The 18,194-nt window shown below is 34.7% G+C and overlaps 1 protein-coding gene across 1 annotated transcript in view; it reads left to right on the plus strand.

The window, feature by feature from the left end:
• The window catches only part of MYO6 (myosin VI), an 82,404-nt gene that overhangs the window by 35,058 nt on the left and 29,152 nt on the right, over window positions 1-18,194 (plus strand). Inside the window, 7 exon segments of the mRNA XM_033095751.1 lie at window positions 1,989-2,080; window positions 3,917-3,989; window positions 5,488-5,615; window positions 7,962-8,057; window positions 8,341-8,514; window positions 12,326-12,364; window positions 13,934-14,027. Coding sequence (XP_032951642.1) covers window positions 1,989-2,080; window positions 3,917-3,989; window positions 5,488-5,615; window positions 7,962-8,057; window positions 8,341-8,514; window positions 12,326-12,364; window positions 13,934-14,027 — 696 coding nt within the window.

Genomic DNA, 18,194 nt, shown 5'->3' on the forward strand with positions numbered 1-18,194 from the left:
TATAACGAAACCAGTTTTACCATAGACTACTAGATATAAACAAAAGTTATATCTTGTTTTGTCACAAAAACATCATCAAACTTCTAAATAAAGACCCCAAACACTTCTAATATTAAACATTGAAATGTGAGCTACTATACATACATTTAAAAAAGATGTAACAAATAAGAAAGAATAAAACAAGTAAGATAATTATTTTCCAAATTGCTCATTCAAGTTTAGGGTCGTGGGTGGCAGGAGCCTATCCTGGCAGCTCAGGTCACAAGGTGGAAACCAACCCTGGATAGCACACTGGTCTATTTCAAGGCACTCTTACACACATATTCACACTGTGAGACTGAGGCAATTTAGACAAATCAAGTAACCTAATGCACACAGCTTTGGGGTGTGGGAGGAAACCGAAGTACCCAGAGAAAACCCATGCAAACATGAGGAAAAAGTGCAAACTCCACACAGATAATGGCTGCAGCTGGGAATCGATTTTTTATTTTCTCATCAGTGTTATAATAAAATAATGCTATTCGAGAACGTGCTATAGTTAGGAGATATCTCTGTACTCTTGAGTGCAGCTGCATAAAGATAAAGTCTTGAGTGCTACTAATAAAGAATTAAGTCAGTAAAGCCATTCACTACTATGTAGAACTAGGTACAGGATGACCTAGCATACAGACTAAACTCATTCCTATGTGTAAAAATTCATCGTTAGTGCTAATTGTTAACAGATAGCTATTTCCAGTTAGTTTCCACCAAATGAATAAGATATCAAGATAAATATTTGAGAACAACTGTGGAGCTGTGCAACCAGAAATGGAATGAGTCACCAACATCTGAATGCTGCTTTGTCCTGAATGACTGTGTTGTAATAATCTCAAAGTATATCTGACTGTTTTTGTATAGGGCTTTGTCAGTGTTGGCGTTCCTTCTGGCCGTATATGAGTGGTATCTTCCTCTTTTGTAGTTTATTTGCCTTTGCCTAGGGAAGGTCTGAGTGTTTACATTTTGAGAGGGACACAGTTTTGTTTTAATGTCATATATATTTTAAAATTTATAATAAATCATTATCTTTTGTTCAAAAGTAGAGAAATACTTAGCACTTACTTAAGATATCAATATTCAGACAATTGTTTCCTGTCTACACCAGTTTTCGTATAACACACACATACACAGAATCATAACATTTTAGAGCCACAGGGATCTTAGCGATAATGTAATACAGTCCCTTAATTTTTTAAAAATTTTATTGGGGAATATTGGGGAACAGTGTGTTTCTCCAGGGCCCATCAGCTCCAAGTCGTCGTCCTTCAATCTAGTTGTGGAGGGTGCAGCCCAGCTCCAAGTCTTAGTTGCAGGGGGCGCAGCCCACCATCCCATGTGGGAATTGAACCGGCAACCTTTTTATTGAGAGCTCGAGCTCTAACCAACTGAGCCATCCAGCCACCCCCATAACTTTTTTATAACTGTAATTTTATAGACAGAAAAAATTCTAAATACTTGCATTTTAAGCCATTTTCTTTAATTAGATTAATACCCGTGCTTAAAAAAATTGTTACAAGTGACTTACATTTTGTATCTTTTACTATATGACATTTATCTCACCTGATAAACACCTTTTTTCATCAAGCAAGTTATTTTTATCACTTAAATATTTTAATAGGTCTTTTAGATTAGACATAAATTTTATCATATACTATTCTTGAAGGAAAATTTAAACTATACAAGTGATCATAATGAAAGGAAAAATTGTAAGCGAAATAAATTGACTAAAAAACATTTCTAAAATTTAATCAAGTTATTTTTGATACTTAATTTTAATGCCTAACAAAATTTAAGAGTTGAAATGAGAACATTTGAGGAGTATGGAACAATTACATGTATTTTTTAACCTAATCTTCAATTAATCATTTGTACAATAAAATTTAATCCTAAGATAAATTTATCAATGCGAAGTTACCTGCTGATGACTCTTGATTATGGTTTTATGTTTTCAGAGTACTTTGAACATAACAGTTTTGAACAATTTTGCATCAACTATTGCAATGAAAAACTTCAGCAATTTTTTAACGAAAGGATTCTGAAGGAGGTAATTACCATTACAATTTAAGAACTGCATTCATCTATTTTAAGTTTCAAGGAACAGAGACATGCCAGAGGTGACCCGATTGATGGGGTGTAATGTGAGGTCGCCCAGCCCAGGGAATCAAAGATACTCAGCATAGGCCCGGGTGGCTTAGCAGTTGCCCTGGCACATCAGAAGTGTTAATGGCACAGCTTACGGACCAAACATAAATTCTAATAGGCACTTCCTCAGAAGTGAACATCTGTTGCTTCTTACTAGCGACTTTTACCAGACTTGAAATACTGCTTGTTTCTTTTTCGGTTTCTGTTGTCTTTACTCCTGCCACTGTCACACAGCTTTCTACTCTCGTCCCTGACCTTGGCTTCTCCTCACCTTCCTCTGTGTCTCCCGCTTCTGCCCACTCTGCTGCCTGCCTGCCTGCCCTTTCTTTGTGTGTGGCAGGAAAGCCACCTATCAGGAGATCCAGTGGAGCCATTGGCCTAGAGTGCCCCTGGGCAGTGCTTTCCCTGCCTCGCTACCTTGTGCACCGCCAGTGACCTGTGAATGGTGTGCCTTTGGCTGGACACCAACTCTTGTCGAGTAAAGAACTTCCTGCCACTGATTGTAGTAAATAACTGTGGGCATGGCCAACAGTCACAATGCCAAGTCTAAGAAAGTTAATTTATACTTGTTGATAGAGTACAGAGTGAGTAAAGGTAGCTTTGGATCAGTTCATTTGTGATCAGGTTCACCATTTTTCCTCTTGTATTTGAATTCTCCAGTGCTTTCCTACTAATACCCTTGACTTCCCATCCTTTGGGCTATTGGAAATATGTCTTAACGAATGAAGGCAGTAGAGTTAAAGAGAACTCAGAAGCAATTGAGCCCACCCCTTATTTTACGGATGAAGAAATTAATTCCGAGAGCAGTCCATTGACTTCTGCAGGTTGAACCTGGCTTCCTCGCTGCTGGCCCCCAACAGTGTATTCTCTTAATCTTAGCACTGCTGCTTTCTCAGGTCCGTTCTCTGCGGTGTCTGGGCTTGAAATGTGAAATATTTTCTTTCTATTCCCATCCCGTTCATCTTTTCTCACATTTTAAGTATGTTTTTGTCTTAATGGGTTTCCCAGCACATTCCAGCTTTTATACCTTTACTGATATACCATAGTTAATCCAGTTCTGGCATAAATAAGCAGGTAAAACAAGCACTTACAGTTATGATAGTTTCTGTGAAAATGTTTTATCCAGCTGCATTCGTTCTTCCATTACTATGTGAAGTTTTACCTGTAGCTTCTCACTTAACATACCCTAATTCTTCCCTTCCATGCTTCTATATTTACTGTCATCTATGACTGCTTTCGCACTGTGATGGCAAAATTGAGTAGTGTGACAGAGACTATATGGCCCACAGCTGAATATATTTACTATCTGGCCCTTTACAGAAAAAGTTTCCTGAGTCCTGGTCTGTTCTACTGATAGGTTTGACTTTACAATTGCCAAAAATATTTCAAAGCCCTGGTCTTTCCTTGGGTTTGAATGGTTATACACAGATCTCTATATTTGTGCATATCTTCTCTGCATATTTCAAGAAAAGTGTGCTTATCTGCAGGAGGTAACATTTCCACATATGTAAATTGTCTGTTTTGTCAGCCATTTAATTTTTGATATTACATTGCTTTAGGAGCAAGGATTTTGCTTCCCTAATGTTTTGTAAAATTCTTCAGCCTCCGAATTCGTTGTTATGAACCTTTGCACTCTGACTTATCAATAAATGTTATAATCAGAAATGGCACTAACCAATGAATCCATTTCATATCACATGGTATTTCCATATCTATGACGATGATTATTTCCTTTTAGGAACAAGAACTCTATCAAAAGGAAGGCTTAGGTGTTAATGAAGTGCATTATGTGGATAATCAGGACTGTATAGGTATGTATTTTTTTTTTTTTTTACTCCACTTTTGGGAAATCTGGGAAGATAAAGTGAATGCTTTTACTAGTAAATTTTCTGTGGTCTGTGATTGATATTATTGGTTATGAGTGTTTATTTAAAATTCTGGTATTTGAGAGAAGTTTTGCTTTTCTAGTATCACTAGCAAGTTATTTTTTTCCTACCAAGGCATCAAATTTAGTGTTGAAAGTTTTCTGAAAATTTCTTCTGTTTACTCTGGTATTTTTTTTCTTAAACAGCTAATGTGAATAATTGCTTAAGCAGTAAAGGGGTTTATTATATTCTCACTCATGAGGAAGTCTGTAGTCTAGGCAGGCTCCCGGTGAGCTTTGCCAGGGCACTGCTATTCTGTACATCTCTCGTTTCTGTTTTCTGTGCATTGGCAGCACCCTCTGGCCGGTTGCCAGTGGGCTTCACAAGTTATGTGTCACCTCCAGATAATATTGTGCAACATGAAACTAGCGTCTGTGTTTTTCTTGTCTCTGTTTATCAGTTAAGAAACTCTTTGTCACCACCTCGCTCTTGCTCAGTCTTCCTTTTCTTTCCCAAAACGAAATCAACTGTTGGGTAAGCCTTGTTTTGAAAACCCAATTTGACAATTGTGTCAATAACTCGAGTGCTAAATTTAGACAAGATAGTAAAATTAATAGTAATAATAATAATAATAATGCTTTACAGTAGTATAACTTTTCAAAGCACTTTCACATCCTACCGGTCCACTCAACATTCCCTTCACACATTATATCCTTTCTCAGATCTCTGTGCTGTGTGGTTGACTGTGTGGTTTGATTTCTTGGCTGGAACTCCTCCCTTTCCATTATCTTTCAGGCTACGTCCACATCCTTCTACAACTATCAAAATACTCACATTTAAAGCTTAGTTCAACCTGCTTCCCCCACTCCTTCACCACTACTATTTGCCTATGAAGCATCATTCTCTCACCAATACAGTTAGAATCTTGATTTCTCTTCATATATCCTGTAGCTTTTAGAGTCTGTCCCATTTACCTGTTCTTATATCCAGTGTTTAAGCACTTTGCATTTTATAGTTATTTTGGACAAGCAGGAAATTCAAACATGAATGAAAGGAACATAAAAAAATGTGCTGTTACTGAAATTTTGCTGGAAAGTATTTGAGGAAATATCTATATGTAGTTTTAAAAAGCTAACACATGCAGAATCTTCTGTAGTTTTATTTCATTTGAATGTAGATATCATCTGGTAAAATAGCTGGTTCCTTCGCCTCTTGTCCTTAGAAATGAAGTGATTATTTCTTTATGGAGCTGTTTTTCTAAAACCTACATTAAATATATAATGTTACTTCCTAATAAATTGGCAGGTTTGAAATAAAATTTACCTACTGTCTATAGCTTTTGAGAGAATACTTATAGAACCATCTGTTACATTGTTTCTGGCCAGTCCTTGTAATATGTGATGAGTAAATTGTTCACATATCATATTTTGATTTTTTGAAATAGATTTAATTGAAGCAAAATTAGTGGGAATATTGGATATTTTGGATGAAGAAAATCGCCTTCCCCAGCCAAGTGATCAACACTTTACATCTGCAGTTCACCAGAAGCACAAAGATCATTTCCGACTTACTGTGAGTTTGCCATCCCAGAATTGAGACTGTGGTGGGAAGAGAAATCTTCAGAAAGATGTACTGGAAATTAGATAATTCAGTCATATGTTATGTAGGGCTTAGAGCAACTATAATGTATCCAGCACGGCATCTTCTGTAGATGTGTATTTAGTATATAGATATAGATATATATCCATATATATAAAATATATATGTATATAATTATATATATGTTTATATGTATATAAACATATATATATATATATATATATATATATATATATATATATATATATATATATTTATGATAGCTATCTAACCAAGGCTCTTTAGCTAGATGGAAAGTGTATTTCACCTGTTTAAAATGTACAAAGATTTGCCTGCTGTTTTTATGTACTCTTTTCTCGGTGAAGTGGCCATCAGTTGTTTTGTGTCATGTGACCTGTTCACTGTTCACGGTCCAGGGGTTAGAACCTAGCATAACAAGCAACTACCTGTCTGCACATTTATAAGATTAGCAGTGAAGTTTATGGCTTAGAGTCTGACTGGTAGAAGCAATCCATATTTGATAGTGATTCACCAATTCATTTTTATGCTCTTTCTTAGGGAGTTTTGAATGGAAAATGTACTCAGAGAGGGACATAGAAGCTGAAGCAATAAAAGAATTAGCTAAAGGGAAAAACAGACACAGAGAGCAGTAGAAATAAAGGAGAAGTACACTTCTAAAAGGGCCAAAACACCTGGTGCAGGTGCCTCCCATACTATTCATTGTTCTGTGATTGTAATGTATAACAATCATTGCTTTGACAGATCCAGGAGTTCAAGTGAATAATAACAAGTATTCTTGTTTTCATACACCATTAACCAAATCATGTTAGGTAAATAGGTTTGAATGCATTTACTTGGAAAGTTGATGTAATTGTGAGAGCCTTCTCTAGAGACGGGAACCCACAACGCCCTGTTCTGTTGACTTGGAGTTCTCTTGTATTGTTAAATATTTCTTATAATGTGTAGCCTGCTTCTCTGACTTCAGTATGGCTAGAACTAAAACTGTGTATCCTCAATAAAATTTTTGCTAAGATTGAAGCTATATATCCAGTCCTATTTATTCACGGCTCATTGGTCTTTTTTATGACCAGCCCATGGTTGCATGGTTTACTTTATCAGGAGTACTGATTGCTAGTCAACAAAGTTGTGGCCAAGGTCTCGGAGACACAGAACTCCAAGGACAGTACATTAAAGCATCAGGAACGGGCTTTGGCCACTTTTCTCAAAAGAGAACAAAAGCAAGACAGTAAATTCTAATTTGTATAGATCATGACTTTCATTGTATTTTTTTGGAAATAAAAGTAATAATAACCACTTATTGAACACTTAGCATGTGCCAGACACTCTTCTAAGGGTTTTACATGAATTTAATCCTCATAATAATCTAGGGGTAGTTCCTGTTTGTATCCCCATGCTAGAGATGAGGAGACATGCATGCAAGTGACCTGCCCTGTCCAGCCTAGTGAGGAAGTGTTGCATTTGGGAATCAGGCTACGCATTTGGACTCCAGGGCCCTCACTCTCACTCCTGCTGGTATGGTGCCTCATACAGAGACTGGGCGTTGTGGTCTGCTAGCTCTCTCACACAGAAAACTTAGCTTCATCAGTGTGGGAAACAAGTTTAAGACACAGACAAATCCTGGTAACGTTCTGAAGTTAGTTTTTCTATTATTAAATAAGTTTGTCTTTCTTAACCTTAGGTTATTTTGAGAGTCAGATGTGATCTTTTATGGGAAAGCAGTTTGGAACCTTTTAAATATGATACAAATATGAGAAATTATAATTAGATAGTACAACCCTATAGATTCAGGCTCATTGTGTAAACATGTTAGGATGTATGGTTTAAAACCGTGGGAGAGTTCCTGTGCTGAATAGCAGGTGTTTCTTTAGAACAATGCTTCTCAACCTTGGCTGCACCTACATAGGAATCCTCTGATGTAAATGGTGTAGGCTTTGGGAGGTTTAAACATTCTCTAGGTGATTCTAACTCAGCAGCCAAGGTCAAGAACCACTACTTTAGACGTAGGCTGGTAACTTTATAAAATATCCACTGTGTTTTGTATGTGCTTCTAAATAGTGGGGTGTTTTTTTTTGTTATGTTTTTTTTGGGTCTTTTTTTTCCTAAGAGATGACAACCAAATATTTGCTGAATTCCACTGGTATTTTAAGTCTTCCTAGATGTTTACAAAACAGTATAATTGCATAAAGTTTGAAAATTTCCTTTATAATTTTAAGTATTTCACATCCCAAATGTTTTCTGAAGGAAATTATGTGGTATATTCTTGATAATTTAATAGCTGATCTATGTATTGTTTTTCAGATTCCCAGAAAATCTAAGCTGGCAGTTCATAGGAACATCAGAGACGATGAAGGCTTCATTGTCCGTCATTTCGCAGGGGCAGTGTGCTATGAAACAGTGAGTAACTTTTACCAGGAGAACCATTTGATGTTGAAGCTGCACTGTACAATGTGTAACCTCTAATCACATCTGGCTGTTTAAATTAAGTAAAATTTCAAATTTATTTCCTCAGTATATTGGCCCCACTTTATGTGCTCAGTGTCCACAATGGCTGGTGGTGACTGGATTGGACAGTGCAGATACAGAACATTTCTATCATCCCATCAAGTTCTGTGGGACAGTTCTGCACTAAGGGAAAGTATCACACGATGGACTGATTCCTGTTTGCTTTGTTTTTCAGACCCAGTTTGTGGAAAAAAATAATGATGCTTTACATATGTCTCTTGAATCCTTAATATGTGAATCCAGGGATAAGTTTATACGGGAATTATTTGAATCATCCACAAATAACAACAAAGATACTAAACAAAAAGCAGGAAAACTTAGCTTCATCAGTGTGGGCAACAAGTTTAAGGTATTTGTGTTAAATATGTTACTTGCATTTTTAAATTTTTTTACTGCATTTAAAATAAATTGTTTTTTATATTCTACAGTGGATAATGTAGACACTGTCAGAAATTCCAGGAGTGAAGTTCAAGAGCAGCCCCTGCATTGTTGATATTTGTATGCAAAAAATAAAATAGGTGTAGTAATTGGACATACAGAAATTCTCGTAATTTTATGAATATGTTCTTTCTTGGTGCTTAACTATCTGATTGCTTCTTCTAATATTCTTGCTTCTGCTTACTGTCTGACTGACCTTCAAACCTTCTCTCTCCCACGTGTTTTCTGTTTCCTTCCTCATTCAGCAGTTTTGTTGTAGCTGGAGTAGTCCAGCTCAGGATGGCTAGAGAGGACTAGTTGAGTTGAGAGGAAAAGCAGGCACAGCCAGGGGCTTCAGGTAAATGATCACCTTCACGCACTCCTATTTATAGAGTGGCTGCCATGTTCAAAAGAGCCTGTCTCAAGCTAATGATTCAGTTTGCAATTCATTTTCAGCGTTTTCTCTCACAGTGCATTATGGATGTGCATATTATGCTAAAATTTGACTAAAGCTTTAAAAAACTGTGTGGCAAACCCTTCACATTGCTTATTTAACATTTCACTTGACAAAAGAACATTTTATTTATTACTTTTGAATCAGGAATTTATTCTTTGAGGTCTGACAAGAAAGTGTCACATGATGTGTCTTAGAAATGGAACAATATTAATTGGTTCTAATTGTTGAGTATTTAGCATAGAAAAAGAATTTTAAAACTTTGTGTCACAAGTTTAATGAATAAAAAATTGTAGCAAATAGAACAAAGAAATAGAATTAATTTCTCTCTTACACAGTTCCATAAAGTATTGTATTTACAAGAAAGCTCTACGTATATTTTTCATGATGTGTACCTACTTTAAATATTTAAAAAATGATGTAATTAGAAGTAATATTTAAGTATCAGCATACTGTGATACTCTCTAGCAGTGTAAGCCGCCTGAAATTCCTTATGGATTGGAATGGGCTCTAAATAACTAACTTGATAAAATCACGTTTATAAAGCTAATTTTTAAAAAGCTTAAACATAATTATATTTATAATATATTTTCAGGTTACTGAATAAAAAGTTTTTAACTTTGTTATAAGTTATATTCATTAATTACGAGTTTCTGATTCTCTTGAGCAATATTTATTCTCTTATTAGGATATTCTTAAATTCCTGAATAGACATATTAACAGAATAATGAAATAGATATCATTCATTAAGTATTTTCCTACTGTAATGGTAGAAATATAGTAGTAGTATTGCTTGTAATATTATACTTGAAATTTTATATAATGTAAATAAAAACAAAACATTCTTAGAACTTTTTGGGTTATTCTTTTATGTTGAGACTTGAAATGCCTTAAAATTGCTATACACACTGAGGTGTGTTTGACGCATTAAACTGCTGAAAGCTCTGAGTGACATTAATAGTAAAATTTCAAATCTTTTCTATGAAATTCTTTGAAATGAACTATTAATAGTAATTCTTAATTTTAAATATAATAGAATAGCTTATTAAATTCAAGTCATGTGAGGCAAGAAAACAGGCTAACATTTACAGGAATACTTCAGTTATCTAACATCTCTGAGAACCACCGAAAAGTGACATTTTCATGTTATTGAAACCTAACTCACTGTTAGTATTTTAGTAAAATGAATCCATTTTGATGGAAATCTCATTCTGTGATTATATATATGAATATTTGTCTACTTTAAAATAAAAATAAAATACAAATAAAACCTGAGTTGCGTAAGGCTGTTTACCCTTATGGTCTTTGATTGCTGCTGTTTGATATTTGACATTGTTCCCTCTTTTTTCAGATGCTATTAGTTTATTTTTACTGCTTCTACTCTTCTGATTTACCTCTATTACCATTTTTTTTGGACAATACTGTTCTTAGTCTATGGATTAAGGGGCATGGACTTGGTGACAGTTGTTTTCTTTCTAAATTAGTGGCTCTCATACCATTTTTCCCTGAAAATAAGGCCTAGCCAGACAATCAGCTCTAATGCTTCTTTTGGAGCAAAACTTAATATAAGACTCGGTCTTATATAATATAACGTAAGACCGGGTCTTATATTAATTTTTGCTCCTAAAGAAGCATTAGAGCTGATTGTCCGGCTAGGTCTTATTTTCGGGGAAACATGGTACTTGCTTTTCATTACAGATTGATTATATCTTAAGCCTGTGATGTCTGAAGTATACTGTAGTATCATGGGTAAGAGAATGAACTAGGTGTTAAGCTAGGCCTATGTTGAACTCTTGGCTGTGCCATGACTAGCTTCATGAATTTGGGCAATTTATCTCTCTGGGCTTCAGTGCTTTCACCTGTAAAATGAGACTAATAATAGATTCTTAATTAGAATTGTTGTGTGGTTTAAACATGATAATGCCCATGAAAAGCTTTGAACAGTGCTGACTCATAGAAAGCATTCAGTAAAGTATACCTTTTATTATTATTAAATGTTGCTATGATTGATCCAATATGTTAATTTAAGAAATAAATATTTATCTTTCGTAAAGCAGTATAATAAGCATCTTAGTATAAAACTGATATAATAATTTTACATAATTTACTTTGCAGAGAAGTAAAACAAATATATGAATTTGATGTACTAAATTAGTAAATTATAACCACTTAATATTAAAAGCAGGAAAGCATAGAAACTTCTAGTGTTCATTGTCAATTTTTTTTTTTTTGGAGAAAACTATCCAAGCTTTTAAAAATAGTTGAGATGCGAAATATTTTAAAATAGTAAGAAGGGTTTCTACAGCTCATGAGGACAATTTCATTTATGCTAAGTGTTATATAAAACAATCCTAATATATACCATATATTTTAAGCATATCTTCATTTAAAAAAATTTTTAAAGATTTTTATTAAAATATAGCTAACATACAATATTATTTTAATTTCAGCTATACCCCATAGTTATGAAACATTTATATACCGAAAGAAGTGATCACCATGATAAGTCCAGTAACCATCTGACACTGTACCAAGCTATCACAGTATTATTGACTACATTCCCTATGCTGTATTTTACATCCCCAAGACTTATTACTTTTATACCTGGCAGTTTGAATCTCTTATCCCCCTTTACAATTTCCTTCTCTTTTTAATTTTTCAATTACAGTGGACGTTCAGTATTATATTAATTTCAGGTGTACAGCATAGTGGTTAGACATTTGTATAATTTAAGAAGTGATAACTCTGAATAGTCTAGTATCCACCTGGCACTGTGTGTAGTTATTACCTTATTATTGATTATATTCATTTACTCATTCTTTTTTTTTTAATTTATTGAGGTGACAATTGTTAGTACATTTACTCATTCTTAATGGAGTCTGACACAAACTGCACCAGCTTGCCACATATTCAGGATATGTTGATCTCTAATTGAATGCATCCCCAGCGTTTTTACGTACTTTCTTTGTTGCCTGTACACTTGTTCCTCATTCATCCCACCTGCAAGTGTGCATGTATGTTTTTTTAGTATTGCTAATTTTCAGTCTTTTAATCATACAAATTCTGTGTAAGTAAAATAGATTATTGTCCTTGGCTTTATATTAACCATACATTTTGCATGTTATTGTCTGTTGAAGAGTTTGTGTACCAGAAGTTGTTAAATTATGATGTGTTATGTGTTCATATTATTGCTCGATACTATACTCTAATGACAGAGAGCTAATTTTAACTTACAACATTGTGTATTTTTGCTTTTTGAAAAAATAAAGTGATTTCATTTGTTTTACAGACACAGTTAAATTTGCTTCTGGATAAACTTCGAAGTACTGTGAGTACACTTAAAAAAACAGTGTTTTAATGGACCTCTTAAACTATTATTAGTATTTATTCAAATAAACATAATAAACCTAGTATGATTAGAAATTCACTTTAAATTCCTTCATTAAAAAAATTGGTTTGTGAAATGGTTGTCATTTTGGTTAGGTTTGTTCTGAAAAAAAGGTCAAATATACAGAGGGTGCCAAAAAAATGTATACACATTTTAAGAAAGGAAAACTGTGTTAAAATTGTAATACTCAAAATATACCGATAACAAAAGATGAATACAAGTCACATTTGAACTTCTGCAATTACGAGAGGTGCTCAAAGTGGTTACTGTCTGTGTAACTTTAATACAGTGTTTTTCATTTCTTAAAATGTGCATACATTTTTTGGGTACCTCTGTATATGTGAAGTCAAATTATTGTATAAATATATAGAATTATCTGAATGTTATTAAATTAAGGTTATCCTGTAGTTTGAGGAGAGTGAAAATAATTAGTTATTATGGAGAAGGAAAATAATTTTTTTAGGATTAAAGATAATGCATATAATTCATTTTAATTTTATTACTGTAGTAGTATTCTCCAACATGACAATGTTGATACGGAAAAAATGGACATAATATTCTATGCCCTATTCTAGAGGCAATATTTCCTAGGAGAGTTTTATTTTATCACCCAAATATAGTGCTACTGTAAAGTAATGAGATTACTTTTGTGATTTATAAAAAGAAGGCATTTCTAAAAAGTGTTCCAAAAGTATTTGTAATGAGCATCATTGTTGAAATAACTGTTACGTTTTGCAAGGTATAACTGCTTTGAAGAGAAACAGTTACTTGGATGTCTAGTATATTAGCTTCAGTACCCAAGAGTTTCATTTGTACATACCAGTATTCTTTCTGCCTCATTCAACATAATCTGATAACTGATTCCAAAAGGAAGCCTTTAAGATTTTAAAAATATTGCTTAACAAACAAAACTTTAAAATGTGCCATGGTGCAGCTGAAGGACGTACTCGGTATTTTTGAAGAAGAAGAAAAAGATTGATTTTTTTTTTTTATATACTTTGGCCTAAATTTTAAGAGGCCTAATTTTATTTACTCCTCTTGTCATAGGGCAATTTTCCTATCACAGAAACATAGCATACAAATACACTTAAATATAGACTAACATCACGTGTATGTCAGCCTGTGAAATGTATTGTTTAAATATGTTAAAAATGTTTCACAATGAAACTCTTTGCTTTTTACAATAACATAATTTTTGGCACTCAAATCTAAAATGTAGTATTTTTCTAATATTAGTATATAATGCAGAATTTTTTCCAAGCTTTAAATTATTAAGGTATGCTAATAAAGTTACAAGTTTCTTAGTGATCATTTATTTTGAAATTGAAAATATTTTATTAAAGTATAGTTGGCATACAATATTATATTTGTTTCAGGAGTGCAACATAGTGATTCAACATTTATTACCTTAGTTATCATTTTAAAAGAATTTCATTTGCTGGTATTCATAGAAATAGAAAAATATGAATGCGATATGTATTGTCTTTAAAAGTACCTTTATTCTCCTAGGGAGCAAGCTTTATTCGTTGTATAAAACCTAACTTAAAGATGACAAGCCATGACTTTGAAGGTGCTCAAATTTTGTCTCAACTTCAGTGTTCAGGTAATTCCATATTTTTATAATTTATATCAGTGTGTGTCAGGAGTCTAAGCCCAAATACAGTTTAATATGTCCAATGTTTTCAAATAATTCACAATTATGTTGACTAGTTTTAAATGCAATAAGATTTTTATCTTATATTTCCTTTAATTGTAAGAAAGGCAGGACTGGCAAACTGTTTGAGCAGTATTGGGGTAACGTTTATTGTGATATAAAACTATTTGACATTGTGGAAGTAAAATTTATAAAAACTCTTCAACTACAGATTTCCCCTAAGTGGGTTGCTTTCCTATAACCTTCTCAGAACAAATAGCACTTGATTTTTCATTCCCCACATAAGCGGGTCAGGAGGTAGGTTTTGGTGTCATTGCCTCCCACGCCATCACTTGTAAGAAAAGAAAACAACACAAGGTGTTTGGCTTCTGTGGAACTTCTGTGCATTTGGTTAAACTAGCACTACCTACCTCTCACCCGTCACATGCTAACCTTGCTCAGTCACAGAAGCCGTAGACACCAGCCTGTTTCTTCTTTCCTTGATGGCCATCCTCCATCTCTAGTTGAACTACCCCTACTAATTCCCAAGGCATCAGTTTTCTCCTCTCCTTTTAATCCATCTCAGGCTTGTGACACTTCCTTAAACTCTTTTGCCTCTCTGACTCCTTATTTTGCTCCTCTCAGAGGTGGATTTATTATAAAGCTAAGGTCACTTAAGCTTCTGAGTCCCTCATTTAAATGGGCTCCTTCCAAAGCCCTGCACCTGATTTTGTATTCTTTTGTAATTTGTATTAGGTTGGTGGGAAAGTAATTGCAGTTATTTTTAACCCTTTAAACCGCAATCACTTTTGCACCAACCTAATAATTGTTTGTACCTTTTTCTTAAACAGTCTTCCCTCCAGTTGTAAAAACCTCAGGTCCCCCCCAATCTGGATTGACCCTTGACCCCTCTCATAAAACTTTGGCTGTTGATGAATTTAATTCTATCCTTTCTCCTCATCTGCACAGATAAGGTAGGCAAGACAGATTGGCACATTATAAATTTACGATCACTAACCTTTAAAGGGCTCTCAAACCCGCACTGCCAGGTTTCCCTGGTCAGCATATTCTGTTTCTCCACGGAGACCAGTCACACCCATCCTGCTCTCCTCAAATCTCTAAGCCTCTGCTCACCTCTTAACAAAAATACTGAATGCTTCACCTGTCTGCTACCAAACACTTCTACTACCTGCATAGCCTCCCCTTCTGTTAAGAAAGTGCCTCTTTTCCTAGTTAAGTCTATAGTTCTTTTGGATCCATCCCTTCCTGCTTCCTCCTCCAATATTGACTATATACATTGAATCATTTCTTTGAGATGGATCTCTCGATTACCATTTAAACATGCTAAAACCTTGTCTTAATTCCCTCTGACCCACATTCGTTTCTAGCTACCTCCCTATCTCTTGCCTCACTTTTTTCTCCCTTTCTTAAAAACAGCTATATTGAGATACAATTCATATACCACAAAGTTCAACTGTTGAAAGTATACAATTCACTGGCTTTTATTATATTTACAGAGTTGTGCAGCCATTGCTGTAATCTAAATTTAGGACATTTTCTTTAATTTATTTAATATATTTTTTTTATTTTTCAGTTACAATTGACATACGATATTATATTAAAGTGTATAACATATTGATTAGACATTTATATAACTTACCAGGTGATCCCCCTGATAAATCTAGTACCCATCTGACACTGTACATAGTTATTACAATATTATTGACTATAATCCTTTTGCTGAACTTTACATCCCCATGACTATTTTATAACTACCTATTTGTTCTTCTTCATCCCCTTCCCCCTTTTTACCTATTCCCCAACGTCCTTCCCATCTGGCAACCCTCCAAATGTTCTCTGTATCTATGAGTTTGTTTCTTTTTTGTTTGTTTATTTTGTTCTTTATATGTAGAATCTTATATGATTTCACATGTAAGTGAAATCATGTGGTATTTGTCTCTGACTTACTCCACTCAGCACAATACCTTCTAGGTCCATCCATGTTGTTACAGATGGCAAGAACCATTACCTTCCATGGCTGAGCAATATTCCATTGTATATATGAGCCACCTTCTCTTTATCCATCAGTGGACACGCAGGCTGCCTCACATCTTGGCTCTTATAAACAATGCTGCAGTGAACATGTGGGTGCACATGTCCCTTCAAAGTAGTGTTTTGGGACTTGTTTAAGACGAAGAATAAAAAGATAAAAAATATGAATAATAAAATGGCAGTAACTACGTGTCTATCAACAATTACTTTAAATGTAGGAGGATTAAATACTCCAAAAGGTGTAGGGTGGCTGAATGGATAAGAAAACAAGACCCTTACATATGCTGCCTACAAAAAACTCACTTCAGATTGAAAGACACACAGACAGAAAGTAAAGTGATGGAAAAATATATTTCATGAAAATTGAAACAACAACGAAAAATTGGGGTAGCAATACTTATACCAGACAAAACAGACTTTAAAACAAGGCTATAACAAGAGACAATGAAGGACCCAGTAATCCCACTTCTAGGTATTTATGCAAAGAAACCCAAAACACTACTTTGAATCATGTTTTGTTCTCTAGTTTTTCCTTTTCTGTCCAAGAATACTCTGTTCTTGCTTTCTCAAGTTTCATGTCTTCCACTCACTCTTTAACCCCAGAGAATTCAGCTTCCACCTTGACCAGTCCAACAAAATAATTGATGGAGTCGCTAGTGATTTCCTTGATCCTAAGTCAGATGTTCTTTTTGCAGTCCTTAGTGGATTTTACAGAAGCATTGACTCTGACCAACCCTCTTACACGTCCTGAAACCACATATGTCCTTGCTTTTGTTTTGAATTCACTGGTCTTTTATGACTCCTCTGCAGGGTCATCACTTCTACCTGGATCTTATTTATTAGACGTTTTCAAGCTTTGGGTTAGGCCTATTTTCCTATTTTCACTTTTGTCCAACGTAACTTTCCACAGTGATGGAAATATTCTATATCTGTGTTGTCAAATATGGTAGCTACTAGATACTTGTGGCTGTTTGAGCACTTGAAATGTGGCTAGTATGACGTCGGTATTGAATTTTAAATTTTATTTAATTTTAAGTTTTTAAAATTTAAATAGTCACTTATGACTAGTGCACCTGCAGAGCATGTGGCTGGTTGCTGCCATGTTAGACAACATAGCTATACATTCTCTACGTCTCCCCAAGTCCTTTTGATGTGACCTGCTAAACTGTGTATCCCCACCCCCGATTTATTGAAGTATAATTGACATATAAAATTGTATAAGTTCAAGGTGTACAATGTGTTGATTTGATACACTTATATATTGCACAATGATTACTTCCATAGCATTAGCTAATGCTCCCATCGGGTCACATAATTGCCATTTATTTTTTATGCTGAGAATATTTAAAATCTACTCATTTAGATATATTTCCTCTTAGTGAGTATTAGTACTTCCTAATCCAGGCTGTCGTCATCTTTCACCTGGCTTTTTGCTGTTGCTTCCTAAGTGTTCTCCTTGCATCTGCTCAATCTATTCTTCACACACTTCCAGAATTACTGCATTACAACTCAAGTCTGATCATGTCTTTTTACTGCTAAAAATGCTATAATGGTTTCTGATTATTATTAAAGAGCAAAATTCTAGTAGCTTATGAGGCCCCATATTGTCTGACCCATGGGTCCCTCGCTTCATCTCCTTCCACTTCTTTCTCTCTGCACTACAGCCACACAGGCCTTTGTGTTAGTTCCTTAAATACCCCGTATTTCCTCCTGGCACAGGGTCTGTGCTCATGCTGCTTCCTCTGGTTCCTTTGTCTGCATCTTTCCCATTCAGCTTGTCATTTCCTTATGAAAGCCTATCTGTATATCCCTCCTTAGGAAGGAGGCCTGAGTTACAGGTGCCGAGTGCCTTCATTTCACAGTCCTAAATTTTATATGTATTTATATCATTATTTCATTTTTCCTTCCTCCACCCTATAAACCCCTTGAGGGCAGAACCTGTGTCTGATTTGGCGTGCACATATATCCTTGCCTCCTGCCAGTGCAAGGCATAAACGAGACTCAGTAAATATTTGCTGAATGGAATGCATAGTCTAGCAAATATGAAGATTTATTTGTGACTAATTTAACAAATACTGGAAAGTT

Source organism: Rhinolophus ferrumequinum, chromosome 3, assembly GCF_004115265.2.
Source record: "Rhinolophus ferrumequinum isolate MPI-CBG mRhiFer1 chromosome 3, mRhiFer1_v1.p, whole genome shotgun sequence".
Lineage (NCBI taxonomy): Eukaryota > Metazoa > Chordata > Mammalia > Chiroptera > Rhinolophidae > Rhinolophus > Rhinolophus ferrumequinum.